Genomic DNA, 25553 nt, shown 5'->3' on the forward strand with positions numbered 1-25553 from the left:
GAAAGAGATGTAGGAGGGAGGGGGGTGGGCCAGGAAGAGACCTTGCACTGAGACTTACACGGAAACACACATGGTTCACAGACATCCTGACGAGGGGTCAACCACTGACGAACGGTCCTCCAAAAAGTATGAAAACAAATGGCAGTTAATACAGACCGTAGGGTGGAAGATCTCCTCAGGGTGCAGACATTAAACGTCAAAGGCCTTAACTCTCCGATGAAGAGATCCCTAGTAAACCGTGAATACCGCAGCAGACAATTGGACATTCTCTTCTTGCAAGAAACAAAATATGCCATGGGGGAGGAATGGAAAGTACTGGGGGCATGCACAGGAATAGAATTCTGGGGGTCTGGACCTCTGAGAAGGGGAGGAGGGGGGATACTCATTCGTAAAGAACTAGGCTTTGTGAGGTCCAAGACGTGGGGGACATTGAAGGGTGGGCTTTACTCATCACAGGCACTGTGGGAAAGGTAAACATCACCCTTGCAACCATTTATGCCCCCAACATGGGTCAGGCAAGATTCCTGACCAAAACAGTTCCTAAAATTATGCTAGAAGCAAATGGACATGTCCTCTTAGGAGGGGACTTCAACCTATGGGTGGATCCCAAATTGGACTGAAAAACCGGTAAAAGGGATACGAGGGATCCCACCAAAGGAGGGTGCAGGGAAGTTACGGATATGTTTGATATATATGACCTAAGAGACATATGGCAGTATCTCCACCCAAAAGATCAAGGGTATACCTTCTACTCTGCCCCGCACAACACCTTTACTAGTATTGATTACATATATTTAACGGGAGAAATGTGCAATGCCATGAAAAGGCCTGATATTATACCAATCACCTGGTCGGATCATGACATGGTCACAGCCGACATTGGGAGATGTTGCCCAGGAAAGGCAGTCGGTGGCGGTGTAATGAAACGCTCTGGAAAGATCCAGTCTTTAAAACGGAGATGTAAACTGAAATTACTGAATATATAAAGACAAATAACACTGGGGAAGTCTCCAAACTAGTATTAGGGGAAGCTGGGAAGGCGACCTGGCAGGGAGTCCTGATCAGAGAGGGTGCGAGGAAGAAAAGGGAAAGACACTTGATCGAAAATAAACTCAGGAAGGAAATCTACCACCTGGACAGGGAGGCGAGGGAAGACGAATCAGGGAAAGATTGTGGAGGCAAAGAAAAAGAGGGAAGACCTTCGCCTTCTAGAACACGGAATGATAGCCCGTAAACTACAACTTCTGAGACAGAAGTTCTATGAGAAAGGGGATAAGGCGGATTCTCTGTTAGCAGCCAGGTTGCCTGCACAACGGACAGAGCAGAAGGTCCTGGAAGTACAAAATCAAGATACCCACTGCATCATGACTAACATGGATATCCAGAGGCCTTCGCCACCTTTTATGAGGCCCTGTACAGATCTGAAACCCACCTTGAAGAGTCAGATACTGACCAGTATCTATCCTCTGTGGAAAATCGTCAAATAACATATGTAGAACGCCAGGCACCAGAAGGTCCGAAATCGGAAGAAGAAGTCCAAAATGCGGACAAGAGACTGTCATTGGGCAAATCTCCCGGTGAAGACGGCTTCTCCGTTGGTTTCTGTAAATCCTTTCTCTCCCCCCTCCTTCCTTTTATGGTAGAACTATTTAATGATATCCTGGACACTGGAAGAGCCCCGGATTCTTTTGTTCGACCTCTGGTCTCAGTGATCCCCAAAGAAGGCCGGGACCCTAACCAATGCGGTTCGTACCGTCCAATATCCCTATTGAACATAGATGCCAAAATCTGTACCACAAACTTGGCTGCCCGACTAGAGATATATATGCCACGTCTGATAAATCCGGACCAGGTTGGCTTTATACTTGGCAGATAAGGTGCTGACACTATGAGAAAGACCCTACACTTAATTAACGAGTCCCAAACCATGAAAGACGACCCATCTCTCCTCTCAGTTGATTCAGAGAAAGCCTTTAACAGGGTGGGATGGGGCTTTCTAAAGGCAAAGTGGGAATAGGCCTGAAATTTAGAGGAGGGATCCAGGCAGTGTACACATCACCCAAGGCCTCTGTCTTTGTGGCGGCAAATACTGGCGCTGGTTTGAATTAGGTAGAGGGACAAGACAGGGATGCCCTCTCTCAGCAATTCTCTTTGCCCTCTCTCTGGAACCCATAACCCAGAAACTCAGAGTTGGCCCTCAGGTCGAAGGACTCAAACTGGGATCCACTGACCTTTTTTGAATTTTTAGGAACTTGGGGTTTTACCATGAATTACACAGGGTAATGCAGGCGTGGACTCCTTGCTCACTGTGCTTAGAGAGGCACAGTTTCACCTCACTAATGAGGCTCGACTGGGCCAAAAGACATGTCTGGGGTTGCTGTTGGTACTCTTGTTCAGAGTAGACTTGTCTAGCATTTCAGTGCTGGACTGCCTAAGTGGATGGGTCCAGACTGATATGCAAATGGATATTTCTCCTCTCAGCTATCAAAGTGTTCTATTGCTGGACTCACCCTGCTGCAATAATCATGTTTGTTTGTTTGTTTGTTTAGTATTTATTATGCGCACCGGACCCTGGAGTATAAGGGCGCAAAAGGTAAGAAGATGTACAGCTTAGAGCACGGTTACAGGTTACAGGTTACAAAGGTCATTGATTACAGGCGTGTAATACATGTGACAGGTAACAGTCAAGTGGGAACAAGTTCATGCATTCATTTAACATTTGTTGTCGTCAACCAGTTGATCACATTTTGCCTGAATTTGGTAAAAGTTGTTCTAGCCTCACATTGATGGGTAGTTCATTCCACAATTGAGCAGCTTTGACTGGGAAGCTAGCTGCGCCTATGGTGGCAAGTTTAAATCAGGGTACTTGGAGGCGGTTGGTGTTGGCTAGTCTAGTTTGTCTTGTGGAGTGTGTTCTGGTGAATCTGTCCTTTAAATATTGTGGGGCTTTATTATGAAGTGATTTGTATGTGAGGGATGCGGTTTTGAGTCTGATTTTCTCGTGGGTGGAGAGCCATTTATGTTTCCTTCTTGTTTCTGAGATGTGTTCTCTCTTGGGAATGTTCAGTGCAGCTCGGAGGGCATTGTTTTGCTGTATCTGAATTTTGTTAATGGTGGATTTGGTGGCTCCTATGTACAATGCGTTACAGTAGTCTAATTTGGAGATGATTAGGGCTCTGGCTAATGTTAGACAACTGTACTGAGATAAGAATTGTTTTCCTGCTCTAATTAGTTTACACGTGTAAGCTGTTGAAGAGTCTAGGGAGTTTACCTGTTTGGAGAATGATAAGGTGGAGTCAAGGTAAATACCTAACGTTTTTGCTTCTTTGGCTACTTGTATGCAGTTTTCATCGATGATGAAGGAGGAGTAGTTTGTACTTAGTTTATTAGTGAGGGAAGCGGTGCCTAGGATAAGAAGCTCAGTTTTATCATTGTTCAGGCATAAGCCGTGGGTTGCCATCCATGCCTGACCGATGCTGTAAATTTTGTTCACTAGTGCTAAATCCTTTTCGTAATCCCCTGTGAGTGGGAGGAGGATCTGGGTATCGTCAGCGTAGTTAGTAAACGTGATACCCAGATGGTCCAGGTCATCAAACAGGGGCTTAGTGAAAATGTTATATAGCGTTGGTGAAACGCAAGATCCCTGTGGCACGCCGCAGGTGATGGGGTCTGCAGCTGTTGTAGGTGAAAATACCCTCATGGTATTGTCACTAAGGAATGATTGGATCCACACTATAGCCTCAGCGGAGAAGTGTGCTGCTGTATCTAAGTGGTTACACAAGACTTTATGATCCACTAAGTCAAATGCGGCAGATAAGTATAATAGCAGGAGAAGTGCTGGTTTTCCAGCATCTCGTACTTTGTCTATTTGGGCTTTTAGGTCAATCAATGCAGTTTCTGTGCCGTGCAGTGGACGGAAGACGGATTGACGGGAGCCTAGTAGTTGGTTTTGTTCCAGGAAGTTCTGGATTTGGATATATGGCACCTTATCCAGAATCTTCAAGAGGAACGGTACGGTAGTAATCGGTCTATAATTAGTGGGTATAGCCGGGTCTAAAGTTGCATTGGTTATCTATGTTATCTATGTTTCCACTGTGGAATGACTTTAGGAAATTCTGCCTCGAGTTGACTCAGTATTCTTGTAAACCATTATGTAGCTCCTCTTGCATTGTTGGCATCTACCCAGCAGATCATTGTGGGAAGATAATGGGAGTCCCCCTTCATCTCTAGCATAGTCTGGATGTGATGCATGTACAGCTTGTTGAGCTGCCATCTCCATAGCACATGCTCCAACTGTGTCAATGTGTCTCCTTAAGAGTTCAGACTGTGGTCTGAGAGAGGGGTCATTTGCCTCTCTTTTCAGATGAAACCTAACAAATTGTTCTAGTTGCATCCCTTCTGATAAGAAAGTTGCATGTCTGGGAACAGATGTGGAACAAATCAAATTGCTCCCAAACCAATGTTGATGGTCTGTGTTGCAAGGCTAGTTCATATTACCTATTACTTGCATGTGGGGGTTGATCTGAGTCCGTTCTAATGTGTAAGGTTGCAATAAGGCGTTGTACCTTAGCAGCATGTGTTGTAATGTAAGTAAACAGCGTTTCTCCAGGAAGAACTCCTGGGTGTGCCACAACCACAGTTATATGAGTATTACCATTTATAACACCTCCACTCTATTTTTTTGACTTTCAAAAAGTTATTTTATTGTAACAATGTGGATCAGCAGTAGAACAGTTAAAAAATAATGAGTAATATTCACAACATCACACTTAAGGAGTAAGGATAGAGAAAGGAGCCACTATCTTACATGCTTCCGCATGTTATCCGCCACAGATCTTCCTGTTACAAATCCAACTTGATTCTCGTGTACTATAAAAGGCTCCAATCTTGTTGCCAGCATTTTCACTAGCAACCTACAATCAGTATTTATCAGATGTATTGGTCTATAATTTGCACACCGCATAGGAGACTTGTCCTTCTTCAACAAGACAGTCACCAGAGCATGTCTCATGGAGGCTGGTAATATCCCTCTTTCAAATGATGCAGAGTATACATCACGCAGCAGTTGAAGTGCACTTTCAGGCAGAATCCGGGAGTCCATCCACACCACGTGTCTTGTTACCCTTTAATCCTGAGATTGCAGAACGGATGTCTTCCACAGAGATTGGGGCTTCTAATTGGGCAGCAAGATATTCCGACAGCCGAGGAACTTGAGTCTAACTTAGAAAAGTGGTAATTGTCTCAGGCTCACATTTTGATTCAGATTCATATAAATGTTCATAAAACTCTTTGAATATTAATGTACTTGTGAGCTAGTAGTAGGTTATCACAGTTGTCTCTCTCTGCTGTGATTGTTCACTTACTTTCTGCCACATTCAAGCTGTGTGCAAGCAGCATCCCAGCTTTTCATCAATTTTCAAAGTAATTCATCTTACTCTTGAACAATGCATAATCTGCCCTGTCAGAAAGGATCTTGTTCAGTTCATATTTCTGAGCTTCGATCGCACTTCCTGGTCTCGTCTAGCAAACATAGCTCTGTTCAAGAATCTTTGCTTCTTTGGAAAGCCTCTTTATCTCCTTCTCTTTGACATCATATATCCCCCACATAGCATTTCAACGACTCCCAAACAGAATAGATGGACACTTCATCTGTCTTGTTTATTTCAAAGAAAATAAAGTTCTTTTACAACCTCACCCTTTATCTGTTCGTTCTGCAAGACAGAGACATTCATCCACCACAAGAAAGTCTTAAACAGCGTATAACGCAGCGAGAGGCGCATCACTACCGGTGTGTGGTCAGTAATCCCAATAAGACCAATATCTGAGTCATGGGGTCAGATGCCCAGAAGTCAGAAAGAAATCAATTTGTGAGTAGACAACATGGCTTGCGGAATGAAAGCTGTAATCCCTTTCCGTTGGATGTTTCAGGCGCCATATGACACCATCCATGACAGGTCAAGCTCATCAATCAAATTGTCCATTTACTGTTTACTCCTCATTGGCATTCTATACATGGCACCATTAGAGCAGTCAAGTATCGGATCCATTACAAGATTAAAGTCCCCCTTCCCCCAAGATGATAGAGTCCACCTTGCTGTCTTGAATGCGTTGAGCCAGTTCATGAAAACATAGGGGACCATCAGAATTGGGGGCATACAAACAGCATAGTAAAATTACAGTGTCTTGGATCTTAACCTTGACAGATACAATCCTACCGTCTGAATCTGAATTACAGGAGAGGACATTTGAAGGCAAATTCTTCTTGAACAATATGGACACCCCCCTCGTACTCGATGTGAATGTAGAAAAATATGTCTGTCCCACCCAACACCATCGATTGTTTACTAGCTGGAACTCAATAGGCATGGGAATATAATTGTGTTGTTGCACCATCTGGTATTTCTTCAATAGTTTTATGTAGATCCGTCTAGTGTTAGGATTAACAACACGTTTGGCTCCCCTGTGGTGACTGAAAAGGAAGATTTAAAAAATGTTCACCGCAATTTTATTTAAATTCTAGATTGTAATCACTGGGAATAGGAACCCCTCATTGGGTGCCATCTGTAATGATTGTCATCATACCCTGCTTGCCTAACCTCTGCTCCAGAGGTGATCACAATGCCCCCTGGTGCTGTGGCAGGTTTTGTGGCAGAGAATATGGTTTTACATGACAGAAGGATCTGCAAAGAATTGGATCTCTGTGCTTAGTGTAAGAAAAACCACTTCCTTTGAGCACCTGACAGATTTACTATTGGCCAGTAATACCGACGTGGGCATATACACAGTAATACATGAACCAATTTGTATAACCATTATGTAAATGTTTAACATTAGATGTCAAAAACAACTTACACTGTTGTATCTCTAAAACAAGGATTTTCACTTCCAATATAGTGCCTTTTTATACACATAAATAGAAACAGATAAAACATGCTCTCTTTTATTTATAATTCATTTATATTTAGTCTCTTGAAGAGATAGTCGGCAATAAGCAGTGCCCAAATTTAACAATAACGTGTTTGAATATAGTCAACCATCATACTCTTGCTCTATTTATTTCTAGGATTATCCACAAACTAGAGAAAAGTTAGAAGCGAGCCTAACAAAAGCACATCATTGGCACTTTTGATTGTTAAAGGCTGTGGAAAAGAAAACATGATTCTAAAAATTGTATAATTAAATAATGCGTAAAAAGGCTTAATTCAGCCTCTAAATATAAAAGCAGTCATAACATTACAATTTGGAACATTTGGAAAAGTGGCATACGTTTAGGACCAGAAATCAGATTTACTATGCTATATAAATATATTAGAACAACAGCTGTTTCTCCTTGCCCAAGCCAGTCAGTCGCTTTTGCACTGTGGATCCACTCTACCTGCCAACTTTGACCTGCATGAAATATGCTCACTGTGAAATTCAGGAAGCTGTGTGTGTCAACTCCCATCTGGAGCTTGCTTAATAGGGTGTTTCAGGCTAATCCACATCCTTCCTTTTTCTGGACGGCCAATCCTAGCCTGCCATTTCAATTGTCTAATCTTAATTCTGATCTTTTCAGCAAGCTGGCTGAATGGAATGGCTTCTAATGGAAGAATGACTTCCATTAGAATGTCTTCTAATGGAAGACAATTAAAATAATGTCAAGGCCTGTTATCTGCCTCTTTTTTCACTACAAACCCTAAGTCAGCCCACAATGAAGTTTAGCCAACTGGCTGCACTTTATACATGAATTAGAAGAAACTGGTCGCACACATCTGCAACAAAAGGCTAAAAGTTAATGAACTTCTCATAGAAAGTATTATCTTGTGACAATAGTCATAATTTCAGCATTTATTAATCATCTCTTCGTAAGGTCCACCATCCAGATAAAGACTTGGCCTATGCATTTTGGACCTGATGGTTCTTCGTCAGGGTGGGCTCTGGAGAACATAGGACTTAAAATATGAGCATATGTATAACTAGAAAATGAAGACGGACTATATGAATGGACTCTAATGCATTATGTCTAGATAATATAAAAGGAATATGGTCACAATAGAAGAAGGTACATAAGAAAAGGATCATAGAATTATATCAATTTAAACTCAATTTAAATTTAAAATAAAATACCTTCTATGGTGGTGATCACAAGCAATCAGTTTTCAAAAGGCTTGTGATTGCAGCAGCTGCCACGCTCAAACAGCACAGTGGAGCTGTAAGCAACGTAAACAGCAAATGTTTTCATAGCATCTAGCATTAACTATAATGTATCCATGTAATTCATTCCATCTTGAATCATAACAGGTAATTCTTGCCTGTAAGAATAATGTAGCACCGCTGCTGTAGGTACTAAGCATTCATAGTGTGAACGTTGAGCAGGTGTATTAAAGACGCCAAAAAGAAAAAAAGAAATGACAGCGTGCATGTAGACGTCATCATGCAGAGATGCGGGTTATGTCTTTGCCGGGACCATACAATGTTGACCTAAAAGCCTAAATGTGAAAACATAATCAAATAACAAAAAACAAATAACAAAAATCATCAGCCTATTCAAATACAAACTAAATCCTAACTAGTAACAATAGATACCTTGGATTGCTCACATAGAACAGTAGTCAATAAATGTGTATCAGAGATCACATTGTAACCAGATTACAGTTTAGAGTCATAGAATCTACTCCACATCAGCAAATGGTGATGTTAACTAAGACAATCAAATAATGTTATCGTAGCATCCTTGATTCAAACAGCCTGCCTCTTTAACAGCCAAAATGAATGCCCCATAATGTACAAAATGTTTGAATATGAAATATATATTGGCCCAAACATTAGATGGCTATATATCTCATTACTAGGTACAAAACAAGCAATTGATACAGCGATGACAGATAACACTTCAGGTATTTATTTATTTATTGTGTATTTATAATGCACTTATACAGCAAAAGGTGTTTTAAGTCGCCACAACACAAAAGGGGGGCCAGGGATGAAGAATAACAATAAACGGTCCTACTAGGCCGTGTGTCATTTGGATCATGCAAGTGCAGTAACAAGAACTGCAGAGGAGTGGGGGGACTGCAGGTCAGAGCGGAATGTGTTAATGCTAAGATGGAATGGGAAGAGTGGAGAGCATGCAAATGCTGAGGGAGGATTTGGGGGGGGGCTGGGCTAGACGAGTGCTAAGGAGAGGCCAGGTGGACAAGTGCCAGGGGAAAGCAGGAAGTGCTGTAATGAAGGTCCACATGCTAAGTGTGAGGACTGGGATGGATTGGGCTCAGTAGGGGTGTAGGCCCCACCAGTCTAATACAGGGGGAGGGAGCCTGGTAGAGCAAGTGCAGGTTTTGGGGGTCAGGAGAGAACAAAGTGCTTTGGTGGAATGGGAAAGGAGGGCCTGGTGCCCTGTAAGAGTCAGAAGGAACCAGGTAGCCATTCAAAATGCAACATGGGGGGACATTTGAGGGGAGGAGGAGAAGGAAGGAAGAAGGGAAATGGAGGGTCTTGAGAAGCTTCTGAAACTTAAGGAGATCTGACTCAAGCCTGAGAGGGGCAGGGAGGCCATTCCAGACGGAGGCTCAAGCGGAAGAGGGATCTACCTCCCACTCTCTGCTTGGAGAAGGGTCTGACATGCAGAGAGTTGGAGCTAGAGGACCAAAGGGCTCTAGCAGGGAGGTATTTAGGGAGAGACATTTGGAGGTAGCGGGGACCCAGGCCCCAGAAATCCTTGTGGATGATGCAAAGGGTCTTTAACATGATCCTTGCAACAACTGAGAGCCAGTGGAGATATTTTAGGGCTGGAGAGATGCGGTCCCTGGTCTTGAGGCCAAGGATAAGTTTCCCAGTCCTATTCTGGATTAGTTAAAGGGGGCGAAGGGAGGATTTAGGCAGATTGAGGAAGAGGCTGTTGCAGTAGTCCAGCCTAGAGAGGACCAGAGCTCTGGAGACAATGGGTTTCTGGAGGAAGGTGAGGAAAGGGTGAATGCCTCTGACAATATGCAGCTGAAAGTGGGCCTTCTTTGCAAGGTCACATTGTGAGGAAAGAAGGAGAGAGAGAGGAGTCGAAGGTGACACCAAGGTTTTTTACCTCACAAGAGGGAGGGGGAATGGCCCATGGAGGGCGGCAAGAGTTTAGGAGGGAAGGAGGGAGCAGGGGTCCCAATGAGAAGGAACTCAGTATTACTGCCATTATGGCAGAGATCGTTAGCAGCACACCATTCCTGAGTAGCAGTCAGACATTCATTGAAATAATCTGGTAATGATTCAGATTACACAAATTTGCACATTAGTGGATACTAAACTAAAATGCTTTCTTAACAATAGCTTCCTTACTAGTCAGGTACATAATCACTCTTTGTTATGTTTGAGTCTGCAACAATGCACATTGTGTTGGTCTTCTTGGTCCAGAAGAATGACTCCCTTCTTCTGGGCTGAGAGTAGAAATGTGTTCCCAAATGGTGGCTTCTTCCTGGGGTAATGGCTCCCTTCCCCAGGGCAACACACAAGAGTTCAAAACAGTTCTCTTTACCAGACAGCCTGTCTGGTTTCTAACAGTTCAACACAACCAGGGGAAATGTCTCCCTTCCCCTGATCTTGGTTACCAGGAGAATGTATCCCTTCTCCTGGTATTTTGGCTTCAGAGTTTGTACAACTTTGGTTACTCAGAGTATCTTCCTCTTACCCTAGTATCTTGACAGCTCCACACAACCAGGGGGGATGACTCCCTTCCCTTGGTCTTCTCTCCCAGTTCACAACACCAGTCTCCCTTCCACTGGCCTTTTTTCAGACTTTTACAGTTCGACACAACTAGGGGGAATGACCCCTGGTCTTGGTTACCAGGAGAATGACTCCCTTCTCCTGGTACCCTTTTCCATGTTTGCAGAGTCCAGATCATCACCATGGTCCACATCTCATGTAGCTTCCAATTCACAGTTCTCAAATGTTTGAAGGGTCCTCTGACCCTGGCTTCTCTATCTGTTTGGTTGCATCCTCTTGGTTCACTCTCCTGCCAAGTATGACACCAAGGAAGATTCCCCTTGTTTCTCTTGCTTTTCGGTTCAGCCCTCTTGGCTCACACTCTTGCCAAGAACTGATACTAGGAAGATGCCTTGCTCCTTTATGTGGGTCCATGACCCCTGGGTCTCTCACTCTCTTGTGGTCAGTGGCTTTCGTCGGGCTACTTGCCCCTGTGCCCCTACCAGGCCTCCCGTACTTCCCCATAACTGCCATTGGTATCAGGTAGCTCTCCGGTTCTTTTTGGGATAGGGCGACTTTGTGGCAGCAACAGTGTTCCTTCTCCCATGGCTCGTCGGCTGCTCATGTCTGCAGTCTGCTTCTCAAAGCCTCAACACCACACTGTTCTTCAGGACTAGTGTTGGAGATATATATGCAGCAACAATCAATCCAGGGAATTGTTTCCCTCCCCAATCAAGAGCACAGCACAAATAGCTTAATTTATTGGGCTAGGAGACAATCAATATAGCACAATGATGATTACTAGACAAACGTCCTTACTCTGTGGCAGAAACTTCAATACAAATAAATTGAACACTACTCAATTTTGATAACAGAATTCACAAAATATCCAAAACTCCACATATGTATTTTGAATCCTGCTCTCGTGTAAAAAGACACACAGGACACTTCAAATGATGGGGGTACTCACAATACACCTAATGTAAAGAATTAAGCAGCACCCTGGACATGACGGAACAATTTAACGTTAGTATGTACTTTGCATGGGGTTTACTTTAAATAACATGTAGCACTTTTCAATTGTCAAACCACTGACATGCCTGCTCGCATTCTATTTCTACTAAGGTTCTTGCACAAGAAACCTTTAACAAAAATACTTTTCTTAAAATGTAATGAACCTTTTTCCTTTACCACCCTTCAGTGAAAGATCTCTTTTCAATTTGTAATCTCTTTCACACTCTCAGTAGAGGGTGTGCCTTTTCAGTCAGTGGCTTCACTCTGTTTAACTGGGCAAGACACTTTTCTGCCCCCAAAATAACCCCACATATTCAGTTTACCATTTGGAACTCCTCTGCTTTAAGGCAGGGTCTGGGGAATGGTGAGCAGTAGAGAATGTCTTTTTTAAATAGAACGCCCCTGCCCCTTTTTAGGGAATTTTGAGGTTGGTAAAAAGGATATAAGTGGCCTCAAAATTACTTTATATCACTATACCATTATTCAACTGGGAGAGAGGTTGTAGATTTCAAACTTCAATAAAATTCCATCATTTGGCTACATGGATATTAATTAAATTATTACTTGGTAAGAATTTTTCGGAAGTTCCCACTCAGATAATTTCAGACAGCTCTCCCCTTTTTAATTAGCTCTTCATTCGGTATTACCCAAATTGATTGCAAACATTTGAACGAATGGTAGATAGTCCGAATGTGTGCGTTCAATTTGGGTCCAAAAATACTGAACATAAAGAGCAAGGGTGTGCCCCGCTCCCCATGTTCAATATCTTTGTCACCATGGGTTGCAGGGGTATAACGCGCATCCTTAACATTGGCGATGGGGGAAGAAAATTGCACTGTGGGCAGTCCACCCGTGAACAAAACATTAACGGGCAGACAACCCAGATCCCTACATTCTTGACAGACAATCCTCATTTTGGCAAGAGACCCCCTTCTTCCCAGTGTGCATCTAACCCCTAATCATTGGATAGGTCTTTTCATGAGCTTTTCGGAAATATTAACCATTTCAGTAGAAATGATGGTTCCCAAGATAATCAACAATTATGATATCACCATAGCACTTATGGGAATCTAAAGACATATGCATAATTTTAACTTCAATTACACATCACATTTCTTTTCTTCTATCTTAGACATCAGTCTGGGCCGTCTGTTTCTTTGTTGGTTTGGCCTGCATGCTGGCTTTTTGGTCTGCCAGCCACAATTTGCTTTCAATGTTGTGCACCAGATGCAGTTTCCTTTTGTGTTGGGGCTGTCTTGGGAAGGAATTTAAACTGCACACTGGTGTGGAGGCTGCTTCCTGCTCAGCTTCCTCAGGACTTCCACGGCTGCTCACCTGCATCCGCCGCTCTGCCTGGCTCTTTTCTGGACACAATTTGAATCTTCTGGATTCCTCATGTGCTGAAGACACCAAGTCCTTCTTCAGTTTCCCTTTTATTTTGTATACTCCACCCTGGCGCTACGTCCACACCTGCAGTAGTAGCTGTCAAGTCAGGCCTTATTCCTCATATGAGCCACCTCGTCCCAGAACTGGGGTACGGCAAATGCTCACGGCTCTTAATGATCTTCTTCGTCCAAGTACTTTTGGTCAGGTTAACATCAGAGATGTTACAGAAGTATATGGCTCTATTGTCTCTATGATAGTCAGGGTAGGAAGAGGGGTCTAAGGACTTTAGGTGTGTATAGGGCATGGGTGCAGTGTGGGTATATCGCCTTCTTCCGAGTTGTTCTCCATTGTCCCCAGAGGGGAGGTCACTCCCCATAAGATCCACCCGTTGAGTACCACCCCCAGGGGGACTATCGGTTAACGGCCTCACCACACTGGCCTCATGGTAAGGGCCTCTGGGAGAAGTGGCAACTTCTTGGGATTCGTCAGAAAAGGAAGAAATAAAATAAAATAAATAGCAAAACAATGAAGGGAGGAAAGAGAAATAAAATAATAATTAAAAGTAAGGAGAAGAAATAGAAACAAGAAAGTGGACCAAAATATCATTTCAAAAGAGCATTAGAGGCATACTTCTTGTGAATAAGTCAATTCAGTATTATATATTTCCCATATTCATGCCCACTGTTGATACATTGTAACTTCGGCCATTGCCTCTCGTTGTTGTAGAAAGTTTCCTGCAGTGATTTGTTGAGTCGATTTTTGATACTGTGTGACAGCAGGAGTCATGGTACCATGCAAGACAATGGGAAAGATGGAATCTGCCACGAGTCAACTGGGGGCTCATTAATTTTGGGGCTATTTTACATGTTTTACAAGTCTGATAGTGCCCTCCAAGGTGCCATTGCTAATGACTTCATTGTTTTCACATACAATATTTCATGACAGTTCCCCTTTAATAACAAAAAGAAAGTAATAGACGGATGTGACCAGCTGACTTCATGTTAGCAGAATACATCACCTCCAGTGGTGGGGTTTCAGTTTCATTTAATATCCCACTGCATTCTTGAAATTAACTTACATACAATAGATTGGGAATGGGCATCTGTTAAAGTGACAATGAATTGTGAAAAGAAAGTCCAGGATTGACTTTGTGGTGCCCCAGTGATAAAGAGTAATTTTCTCGTCTACAATAAAAGCCTGATAACAGATACAGAAATGTTAAAACAAAGTGGAAATGTATAGACCGAGAGGGCACAATGTTAAAAAGAACATGTAGGAGTACAAAAAGTAACCCAGCAAGATTGTAGGTAAGTCCTTGCCCAGACACCTGTGTTGCTCCTATAGAGCAGTAGTCAAAGTGGGAGGGAGTGGTTGGGAGTGGTGATCCTCTACTTTTTTTAATTATGTTTTACTGTTCTTATACTTTTATTTTTAAAAGAAACTGTTCCGGAATGGCTTTGTTTTCAAAATATAAGTGTAGTGAGCAGTTGAAACCTGCACTTCAGTACACTGAACGTTCTCTTAAACAGCAGGCGCAATTGTTTGGGGGTTTGCATTGTGCGTGGGAGGGGGCGTGGTGATGGGGTTTGTGGGGAGCGGGGCAGACCACCAGGGAACATAGTTCTGCTACTTCTTTTCATACACTTCGTCCACTGCTAGAGAGCATCAGGTTTAGACCACATCTGCCCTCTATCCTTTCCTGGCTGATGATTTCAGTCCCATTACGTTGTTTAATGGTAGCACTTAATACTCAAGCACTTAGAAGTGGGAGCAGTCTAGCATCAGGTTCTATGTGAAAGCCACTTGAAGAACGTTTTAAGCTTCATATGTGCCAAGTGGCCCAGTTTCATGTGCGACACCTCCAGCCAGTCATGGCTTTTTTTTTTAACAAACAGCAGGAAACCTTTGGGGTCAGGCTATAATGGGGAGAAGAAGGCGTGCACAAGGCAGGAGGTTGCATGGCTGCTATGAAGCAGAAGTCTTCAAATGTAGGAAATGCACGTCCAGCAAACAACAAAAAGGAATCGGGAAGGGCTGAGCATTGACTGAACGAGACGGGAAACATGGCAAGCGGTAATCAAGGCCCCATGGACTACAAAGGCTGTTTGTCATTATCTCCAAGCCCCTGCAGCTTAAGTGATTCCGCTCGGTAATTGTTCCATTACTTCTTATTGAGGTTAAATTGCAACTATAAAAGTAGCCAAAGGATGTGAAATGTCGTTTTACTCCAGAGTAATTGAGGTTAAGGAATAGCTTAGTAATCAAACAAGCCCATGCACAATGGTTGTTTACTTCATTTTAAACAAATGTAACTTTTTGTGCTGGATTCTCAATTGGACTGTTAGAGCTGCAGAGCAAACACTAAGGGCTGATTTGATTTGCTTTCTGCAGAAGCAGGTCTGATGAAAGACGCACATGCCAGACAACAACAATGCGGCGTGATTGAATGAGAAATTCAATCATGAACAGACAGACAAAAGTTCAATTTCTGTATGGAAGCCAACACAAAAACCTGCCTGAGCACGAGCCACATTAAAAAGAATAAAGGCCCCGAGGATCGACTCACCTAAATAAAACTCTCTGCTGCAAGATTCTCACAAGCGCCTCTCTCTAATTAAATTATAAAGTAAGACGTGCTGCTGCCTGCACTGTATTTCTGGCTGGGATCTAAAACTAACTCTTGTCATCTGGGAGTACCTAGTGTAGTGCATTTTTTGTTGTTAGTTCTCTGGAGGTACTTGCCCCACCTAAGAGTCGCTACATCTCTGCATTTTGGCCTTCCAGCGTTGGGCAGAGAAAAGCTGAAAGTTCTTCTAATTTTAATGGTAATTGGTTATTCAGTCCTCTGTGAATCTGTGTGATGCAGAATACTAATATATCCATCTGCCCTTCATGGCTGTCCAGTCACGTTGCCTCTTCTTCAGCAGCCGAGGGTGGACATGGGAAAGCAGAGACGCCCCCAACATCCATTTCCTGGTCTCTGCCAGCAGTAGAAGACTGCTGCTTCGCTGTTCTTCCTACATCCATAGCCAGCTCCATGTATACATGTTTAGAGGTAGATGGCTACATATCTGTGTGGGCCAAGGGAGGAGCAGAGACCCCTCTTTCAGCTCCTGTGCATGGCAGGCAAGGGACAGGGACTGTGCCACCGTCTATGGCAGAGAAGAACAGAAACAGTCCACTCTGCTCCTGCTGCAGTGCAGTGCCTCCTCTCTTGCCTGACCTCCCCAGCTCATACTCCTGCAAATTATGGTAGTATTGGGCATCTCACGGAAATTACAACATTTTACTGAGGAAAAGGATGCAAGCATATGAACTTTTAATTGCAACATCTGGCAGGGATAGGTTTAATAAACCTTAATGTGATTTTTTTTTGTGACCTCTAGATAGAGCGCCTTTTGTGAATTGTAATTTGAGACTATTAACACATAAAGATGTATGTTCTGTCCAAGAAGAGAGCCTATAGTCAAGCCTGTGTCTCTGCAGCCTCTAACAACATGGCCAAACGTTTCAAAATCTGCAAGGAGCTTGCCAATCCTACTACAGTCTCCACCTCTCCTGTTCCCTCCCAGACACTCTGCATGGCTCTGGCATCTTATTTCACTACTAAAACTCGGAACATCCTGTCCTCTCTCTCATCTCCCTCTTCCTCTCTCAGCACCACTCTGGCCGCCTCTCCCTCTCCTCCACCTTTCTCCCCTTACTCTCCGATCACACCTAACGATGTTTCTAGACAAGTCAGATCTATGAAAGTGTCGTTCAAGCAGGTGCCCCCTGCTCCTCCAGAAACATCAAGGACCACATTGTCACCCTTGATCCAGCCGTAGCTGATTTCTGCAATCACTCTTTTGCCACTGGAACGTCTCCTTCCCCCTAAAGCACTCCCTTCTGCATCCCCTCCTGAAAAAAACTTCTGCCGATCCTTCCTGTCCAGCAAACTCCCACCTGATCTCCATGACTCCTTTCCTGGGCAAACTCCTGGAAAAGCTGGCCATCTCCCAGCTTACTCTCCACACTGAATCTCCATGGCCATCAGTCTGGCTTCAGAGCAGTCAAATGCGTGGAAACTGCTCTCTGAACACCTGTGAAGATCTGCTCGCTAATCTCGACTCTAGCCTTCCCTCTGTCCTCATCCCCCTTGATCTTTCCTCTGCTTTCGACATGGTTAATCAGTCTCTCACCCTTGCTTTTAAACAACTACTTGCCCCTTTGGCCCTCCTCATCTCTACCTTCTCCTCTAACTTTAAGTGCTTCGCAGATGACACTCAGCCCTCCTTCAGGCTCCCCTCAGCCTCCTCCCTCGCTCATTCCTGACTGTCTAGCCGTGATTCAGGAGTGATGCGCCTCCAATGATCTTTGCCTTAACGCCAGTAAGACTGAGATCCTTCTCACTGGGTCCCCTGCTCCCGCTTTCCCTCTTTCACTCTGGCCACCCTCCTTTGGCCCTCTTCCTGTGAGGCAAAAGAACCTTGGTGTCATCTTCGACTCCACCCTCGCCTCACATCACGGACCTCGCTAACAAGTCCCACTACCAGCGACACTGCCTCAGAGGCTTTCTTCCTTTTCTCACTTTCCCCCAGAAGCTCACTGTCTCCAGAGCCCTGGTTCTCTCTAGGCTGGACTACTGCAACAGCCTCTTTCTCAATCTGCCTTCCTCTACTCTCTGCCCTCTGCCTCAAACCCAGGGATCGTATCTCTCCAGCCCTGAACTCTGTTCACTGGCTCCCGGTGGCTGCAAGGATCAAGTTCAAGACCCTCAACATCGTCCACAAGGCTTTTTGGGGTTGGGCCCTCACTACATCCAACTTTCTCTTCCTAAACACCTTCCTTCTAGTGTCAGACATTTCTCCAAGCAGAGAGTGGGTGGCAGATCTCTCTCCTCTGCAGGTGCCTCCTTCTGGAATGGCCTCCCTGCACCTGTGAAACTTTAGCCGGACCACCTGAGGTACCGGAAGCAGCTGAAGACCTTCCTTTTCGCTTCTGCTTTCTCTCTCTCTCTGTTCACTGCTGACTTACCTGTCTGCTTCGCTGACTAGTTGCCTGGCTACCCTCAGAATCTTTTTTAGTTTTATTGTTTTTTTATAACGCGCCTAATACCATACCTGAATTTTGTTTCTAAGCGCGGATCCGGGATTCAAACCTATCTTGCTCTGCATGGTCTTGCTCCCAAGACCAGCGTGTTGCCCCTGTGCTATCCTCCATTCACAATGGGCACCAGGCGCCTCCACTACCAGTAGCACCTGCACTGCCTCCGGGCCTACCGTTCACGTGGGGCTCTATCTATAACCCTACATTCCCCTGCCTCCCCTGCCCTGGCTGCACTTACGTAGAGCAATACTTCCCTAATTGCACCCCTCCCCCCAATACTTCTCCTCTCCCTCTCCCCCCTGCACTGCACGATCTGAAAGACACAAGGCCTAGTAAGATCGTTTGTTTTTCCGTCCCTCTGTTTTCCCTACCTGGTCTTGTCGCGCCTACCAGTCTTTTACTCTGTCAGCTGCAAGTCATCTGGGCTGCCATAGTTCTCCCAGCAGTTGGCTTAAATCCCATACCAAGGCTGCCAAGTGGAGGAGGTGGAGTCTGTTGAAGCCTTCATCTCAGTTGGTCCTGCTGTGACAAGTGCAATGAGCATCAGTTCGGAGCTCACTGTGGAAGGTAGAAAATCCTGTTTGCCAAGGTACCAGTCAGACTTTGCTCATAAGGTGGTCGTAGCAATTCTTGCAGCTTCTCCTGCAGGGCTCCTTTCCATCGTATTCAGGTCAGTCCCTACTTCTATATATCCAAGAGGCAATGGTCAGGCCCTTAACCTTTCATCAGAGTTTAGAGTGAAGCTTGGCTATCCAAACACCAAACACTGGGTGAATCTGTTTAAAGTTTCAAATATGTTAATGGCAAACCAGTACGCTCTGGCTGCAGCAGTCAACCTTTGAAGGCTTCTCTCATTAGCATAGAAGCCATAGATTTGATAGTCCATAAGCAAATCCCACCAGAAACACAAGAACAAGTCCAAGGCTTGCATCCAAATGCGAGGCTGCTGGGTGGGGGTTTCAGGGGCCGCTGGGGCCTTCATTTCAGTTGGTCCTCTGAGAAACATGCAATGAGCAGCAGTACTGAACTCACAGTGGAAAGTAGACAGTCTAGTGTCCCAAAGTGCAAGGCTGAGTATCTCTATCAGCATGTTTTAGCAGGTATTGACACATCACCATCAGCGGGACACCTTCATACCAGGTTGGCACCCATTACCATACATCTAAGAAGCGGTGGAGCAGGCCCTCAACCGACATCAGATTTGGTGTGAAGCTTGGTGACCCAAACCCCAACTACAGGGCTAGATCTATTAAAACTTTCAAACATTTGAATTGTCAACCAATAAGTTCTGGCTGCCACAGTTAACCTTTGAAGGCTTCTCCTGTGAGCCTTGAGGTCAGGCATTTAACAGCTCATGACCAAAACGCACCAGAAACACAAACATAAGATACCTCCCAAAGATGTTGAGCACCTGTGTATAGGTGCGCTATAAATGACATATCATATCATTATCATACCTTCTGTCACTCATTAACTTTGCAACTTCAGGCATGCATTATGGAGTATTATGGAGATTACAAGTGCTTCTGCATGTTTTATTTTTAGGATGGTGGAATTGGATGGAGGAAATCAAGTGGATGGAGCGGATGGAGGAAATGAGACGATGGAGTGGATGAAGGGGATGAATGGATGACTAGATGGAGGGGATGAATGGATAGAGTGCATGGAACGGATAAAGTGGATGGAACGGATGAAGTGGATGGAACGGGTGAAACAGAGTTGGCAGAACGGACGACAGAGTTTATATATTAGATGGAATAGATGTAATGGATGGAACGGATGTAGTGGATGGAACGGATGTGGTGGATGGAACGAACAAAACAGATGGAACGAACAAAACAGATGGAACGATTGCTATGTACATGTATTCCCCATGTTACCCTATCCTTCCTGTTGCTTTATATACGTGTACGTATACGTACTGTCCTGCTCTCATGCCTGCCCGCAAGCGCTTCCATGATAAATCACCATATCACACTACTAGGCTTACTCTGTCCTATACACCAACATTCAACTAGAAAACAGCTATGCTATGACACATCCGGCCTAGCTGTTCTCATACAAACATGACCCCATGAACGCCCCATCATCCTAATAAAACACAGCTAACCAAGCACATTCCGGCTAGCTTAGGCGTCTCCTCAGACCTAACGCAGCCAGAATTTCAGCCTGGGTGTCCACCCTCCAGACTGAACACATCCAACTGATTTCCTCACCTACCGCTAAGAAGCAGCTACCACGCAACAACCACACCAGGTGCACATATATCCGGTGTGCCCACGCACCATACGACACTCTCTCTCTCTACTGACATGAACTACGGTTCCCGAAGGCGTTCAACCTACCAGCGCTTTGAGATCATACCAATGATACATAAGGCGCTATTTAAATGCCAAGTAACATGATATAACATAACTATAAAGACTGTGAAATCAGAGAGGAGGTTGTCTTTTTTGTTGAACTTTGCCTTTAATGTCCATTCTAACTAGGCTCAGAATCAAAAACATCTGACACTAAATAATCAGCCATTGCTGGGCTGAAATATCTGATTACCGAATTAAACCAGCACTGCGATTGTGTTCAGGATATTTCACCGGGCATGTGGAACACCCCAATGGTCATATATGCATCTTTCATTAATCCTAGCAGTTAATAACTCCTGAACATCAGAAAATGAGGAATTTCAGTTTCCATTGTGTGTCACCACTTTCCCCTTTAAAGTTATATTCCAAGTGCTGCCAGAATGCAAACCTACTTTTGCCTGGATATACCTTTGGTTGGCTATGATGATATACAACCTTTTAATGTGGAAAACCACAATCTTCTCCTGAGAGCTTGGTGGAAGAGGAACAGCTGTAAGAACCCTGCTTGTCTATGTTGCAACCAGTACCCAGCCTAGTGCCTAGTGCCTAGAGAAGACGCTTGACAGTGTGGTTGAGGCCACTTTTTTGTCAGAGTAATCTACTATCAGATACCTATTTTTAAAGAATTACATTAAAAGAAAGGAGTATTGCTCACTTATTGATATTGAGGAAGACCCATGTGAGATCATTTTAAATAATTGCGTAAATTGCCCAGTGCGCACCGCTTACATTTTGCACTTACATCCAAACAGGGACCTTCCAGGCAATTTTTGTCATTTCACTCTGCAGTGCAAAAAAAGTAAACATTGCATGCCATTTATTTATGCATGGCAGACAGCATTTACAATGAAATCCTATGGAGCCCGCCTATTTTTTGCTGGAGTATATAACAGGAAGATTCCATAGGAATCTGTTGGTTTTACATGGAATTGTACGATCGGACCGAAAAAAAAGGTCAGACCGTACAAAAAGTCTGAAAAATGCTACCACCAAAGGTTCGAACACCAAAAGTTCGAACCTTTGGTGGTAGCATTGTAGGTAAGTATTAAAAATAAAAGACTGCGGGGGTGTCCCCCGCAACACCCAGCTCAGTATACTGTGTGGTATACTGAGCGGGAGTTGCGGGGGACACCCCTGCACATAGCTCCCAACCTTTTGTGTCACTAAGGCGGGTGAAAACACCCGATTTTCTTTTTGGCGGGTGAGAGGCCCATAGAAGTGAATGGGCGTAGGAGGGGCTTGGCGGGTGATTCATCAGCTTTCAAGGCGGGTGACACCCGCCAAAAGCGGGTGAGTTGAGAGCTATGCCTGCAGCTCCTGAAAAAAAATGAAAAAAATGGACCCTGCGGCACTGGTTCCCGATCACGGGAGTGAAAGGGAACTGGCGCCGCAGGGAGACAGCGTGTAGGAAAGGTAAGTAGGGTAGGGGTATGTTGGGGTGTGGATGGGGGGTGTGTTAAGGGTGTAGGTGGGGGTGTGTCGAGGGTGTGTTGTGGGTGTGGGTGGAGGTGTGGGTTTGTAGATGCGCGTTCGCATGAGAAACGTGCAAACTTTTTGTGGTTCGCACATTTCTCATGTAAACTTTTCCGTCACTGACTTTTCCGTGATGGAAAAATCACGCAGATCCGTTTTACACGCGCATGAAAATAACACGCTGGCAGAAAAACAAGTGGTTTTTTAAAGCAGAGGGAACAGGAGGAGGCAGAAACATAAATCCGGTTCCACTGCCCCTTTTTCCTTCCAAGACCATTAAGATTCTGCAAAGAGTGAATGAAGGTGTTTAGACAGGCGTTGCTCTCTGGGAACTTGGAAAATGATTCCCCTGGTGTTTCGAGTGATCTCACGCATTTTGCCCATGACCTCATAGTCGATAAAGTTGCCTGGTTAGGCACAGCTTTACTCTGAATGCATTGATGTTACCCGTTTCACTAAAGTGGTCCCATAGAAAGCCTCCCCTTGTGAGGACTGAGGCCAGGCCACTGCCCTTGGCGTGCATGGATCGTTTTAGGAGCACAATGCCATGGCTCTTCCTTTGTGGACATTAGACCTTTAATGATATCTACGTCATAAACTGTGTTTTTTGGGGGTAGGCGTCAAGGGACGAGCACCCAATAGCTCACCAATTCAGACAAGTCAAAAATGTATTTTATATGGGGTACACACGACTATGCTGGCAAATAATTCTGTTACTCTGCGCAGCTGTTCCCTGGAATGCCATCTTTTCTCAGGCCAAGAAAAGTAAATATTTCATTCCATTTCCCACTGCCAAATGACCTGTGGCAGCCTACCGGAGCAGACACAGGGCTTGCTTACGATATTATGACATTACAATTTCCTGAGATGTTTTTTTTTATGCTCCAGCAATGTATTTAAATAATGATGCTGGCGCGTGTTTTATCGCCTTTAAACATTTTGCCACATAATGTTCGGTGGATATTGCAGACAGTGCGATTCCGTCGCAGAACGCAATTTCCACCCTGCATACTAATCGATCCCTCGCAAACACCTGCTATCACTTATGGCGGTAAAAGTGCCATGCTGAATTGAAACGGGTCCAAATGGGGCTCTCTGAAGAGGCGCGCACGTGCTTTCGGAAACTCCTCAAGTAGTAAGTTGTGGCGCCAGACATTTTCTTTATTCGCTTCTAAGTTTTGTAACTTTTTTTCACCTCACTGCAAGTCCTTTCTGACAAATGGTTTGTCTTCACATTGAGTAGCAATCCAGAGTATGTGGCAGTGCACCGCACTCATTGGCAATGTCTTTATTGAAGGCAAAATGTTTACCTTCTGTACCATACTTGCACGCCGAGATGGAAAGCGAGCCGGCGCATGCGCGTATGTGCACTTCTGTATGCTCACTTCCTGTACATTTCCTGCTGCATTCTGGGTATGTGGAGGTTTGACCCTTGTAAAAAGCAAGTCATTTTGTTCCCCTTTCTGTGTCAGCATCCATTAGCTGGCCTACACGTGGGCCCCACTACGAGGTGGCAGATTTCATATTGTAAATAAGATCAGTTCGGATAAAGGCGCTTAACAAAAGATCCATAGAGGATGAGTCTTCAAACTTTGAAATTCAAGACAAACAGCTCACGAAACGCCGAACGCGGTACCTCTGTGGAGAATTAGGGGGATACATTGTATATGAAATATACGTGAACATGTAAATGAGAAACGTGTGCATATTCGTAACTACATTGTTAAGCAACAACAATAAAAAAATATATATATTGTTAGTGCCTGTGGCTGGCATTACTGCCTCAGAATTGGAGCTAGAGCCTTCTAATCCTGAGTTGGTGTTACTCTCCATTATGGAGTCCGATGGGACATTATTGAGTTTTGTTGAATTTACCATGGGCAGTAATTGTTCTGACAGTAAAGCCTCAATTTTTCAGTAGGAAATACCTCCGGCCAAGTGCTGTAGGTTTTTCCGCTAAATTACCTCCATGGTTGGAATAAGGTGGTGTGGTAAAAACGTCAGTAAATCCATATCAGCCATTTCTTTACTAAACCAGCATACACATAACTAAGGACCATCGTTTTTTATCTTGCTAACATTGTTTGCCTCTTTCCGCTGCTGATGCTATGTGCAGTCACTGTATTCATAGTGCATGCACAAGCTGAAACCAGGCGCTGAGATTGATTGCAGCCGAGGTGTGAGATTTGATTTGGCCTTCACATGAAAGCAGATCTCAATGCCATGTAGCAGATATTAATTGGGAAATGTGCCTCTGTGTTCTTTTCAGCTCTCGCTGCCCAGGCGTACGCGCTCAAGGAAGAGAACGACAGTCTCCGCTGGCAGCTTGATGCATACAGGAACGAGGTGGAGCTGCTCAAACAAGAGAAAGGACCGCTCGGTCGCACAGAGGAGAGCCTCACAGCCAGCAACCAGAAGCTGCAGCTCTTGCAGCAAACCATGCAGAGCATGTACCAGGTACTAGGCAGCACTATATTGCATGTAGGTTGAATGGATGGTAAAATGCATTGACGTTTGTCTTATAGTACTGCACAAGTTTTGTGAATTTCCAGGCGTGTGCTAGGCCCTGTAGATAATGTTGGAGGGCCAGGTTTTGATCACGATAGCCATACAATCAGACAATCTTCCACCAAGCTTAAAATTAGTTGCCCAGGACAGTGATAGTGAAAACAAAGCTAGAAGATGGCATCTTCGACGTTATGCCAGTGTCATGTTCGAGGGGCGGGGGATGCTGGAACACTGTTGTGGCTTAATGGAGTGTTGCAGTGACCATATCCAAGAAGAAACATGGACCAAAGGATGGAGGATAACGGACCACACTCGTTTATCATTTTACATATATAGATAAAGGTTTTTTCAAAACAAATGTCATTTTATTTATGAATCAATATCGAATATTTTTTTTCAAAACACAAGAAATTACATACATCCTTTCCTACCAATAGTTTAATTTAGCCAATCTTGGGCTCATGTACATTTCCCCACTTTACATACACTCTCATTCAAACTTCACACACTTTCTTCATTCCATACATCAATGACGCTCTAAAATAGGTCACTCCCAACAATTCTATTCACAAAATGCCCAGTTCCCTATGTCCATTTTAAGGTGACTCAATCTGTCTATCTTTCGTAAGAGAGTACCGATATGGAAACCAAGAGATCTGGAAGAAAAACAAGCCTGATTCCCTTCTGAGGACTAGCTCGTTTCCTCCCACAAGGCTATATATGGTTGTGGTTTGTTCCCGGCCATCCACTTTTATTGAAGTGCAGACCTAGCCCAAAAGCATGACATAGAGTTGCACATGGGAACATGTAGGTGAGACAGTGGAAAACACATCCTTTATATATGTAAGGGAGCTAAGGTGGCGGGAGATGATTCAAATATTGTTTACGTAGGCATTAAGGGAGGGCATAGGGTGCCTTGGAAGGGAGAGTTCATATTCTGTTTGGCCTAGCCTTTGTTCCTGGAGGATATGCAGGACAGATCCATCGGATCATTGGTGAGGGTGGCTATCATAGGAGAACTAGTTTGCAGAGACATGCTTTCAGTTCTCCTCTGAA

General features: G+C 44.3%; 1 protein-coding gene across 11 annotated transcripts in view; it reads left to right on the forward strand.

Moving 5' to 3' along the window:
* The window catches only part of ENOX1 (ecto-NOX disulfide-thiol exchanger 1), a 1853609-nt gene that overhangs the window by 1560109 nt on the left and 267947 nt on the right, over positions 1-25553 (forward strand). For all 11 annotated transcript variants that reach the window (XM_069639318.1, XM_069639317.1, XM_069639316.1 and 8 more), the window contains one exon: positions 24259-24446. In XM_069639318.1, coding sequence (XP_069495419.1) covers positions 24259-24446 — 188 coding nt within the window. The remainder of the gene's footprint in view (positions 1-24258; positions 24447-25553) is intronic.

Source organism: Ambystoma mexicanum, chromosome 7q, assembly GCF_040938575.1.
Source record: "Ambystoma mexicanum isolate Mex_15411 chromosome 7q, UKY_AmexF1_1, whole genome shotgun sequence".
NCBI classification, from domain to species: Eukaryota; Metazoa; Chordata; class Amphibia; order Caudata; family Ambystomatidae; genus Ambystoma; species Ambystoma mexicanum.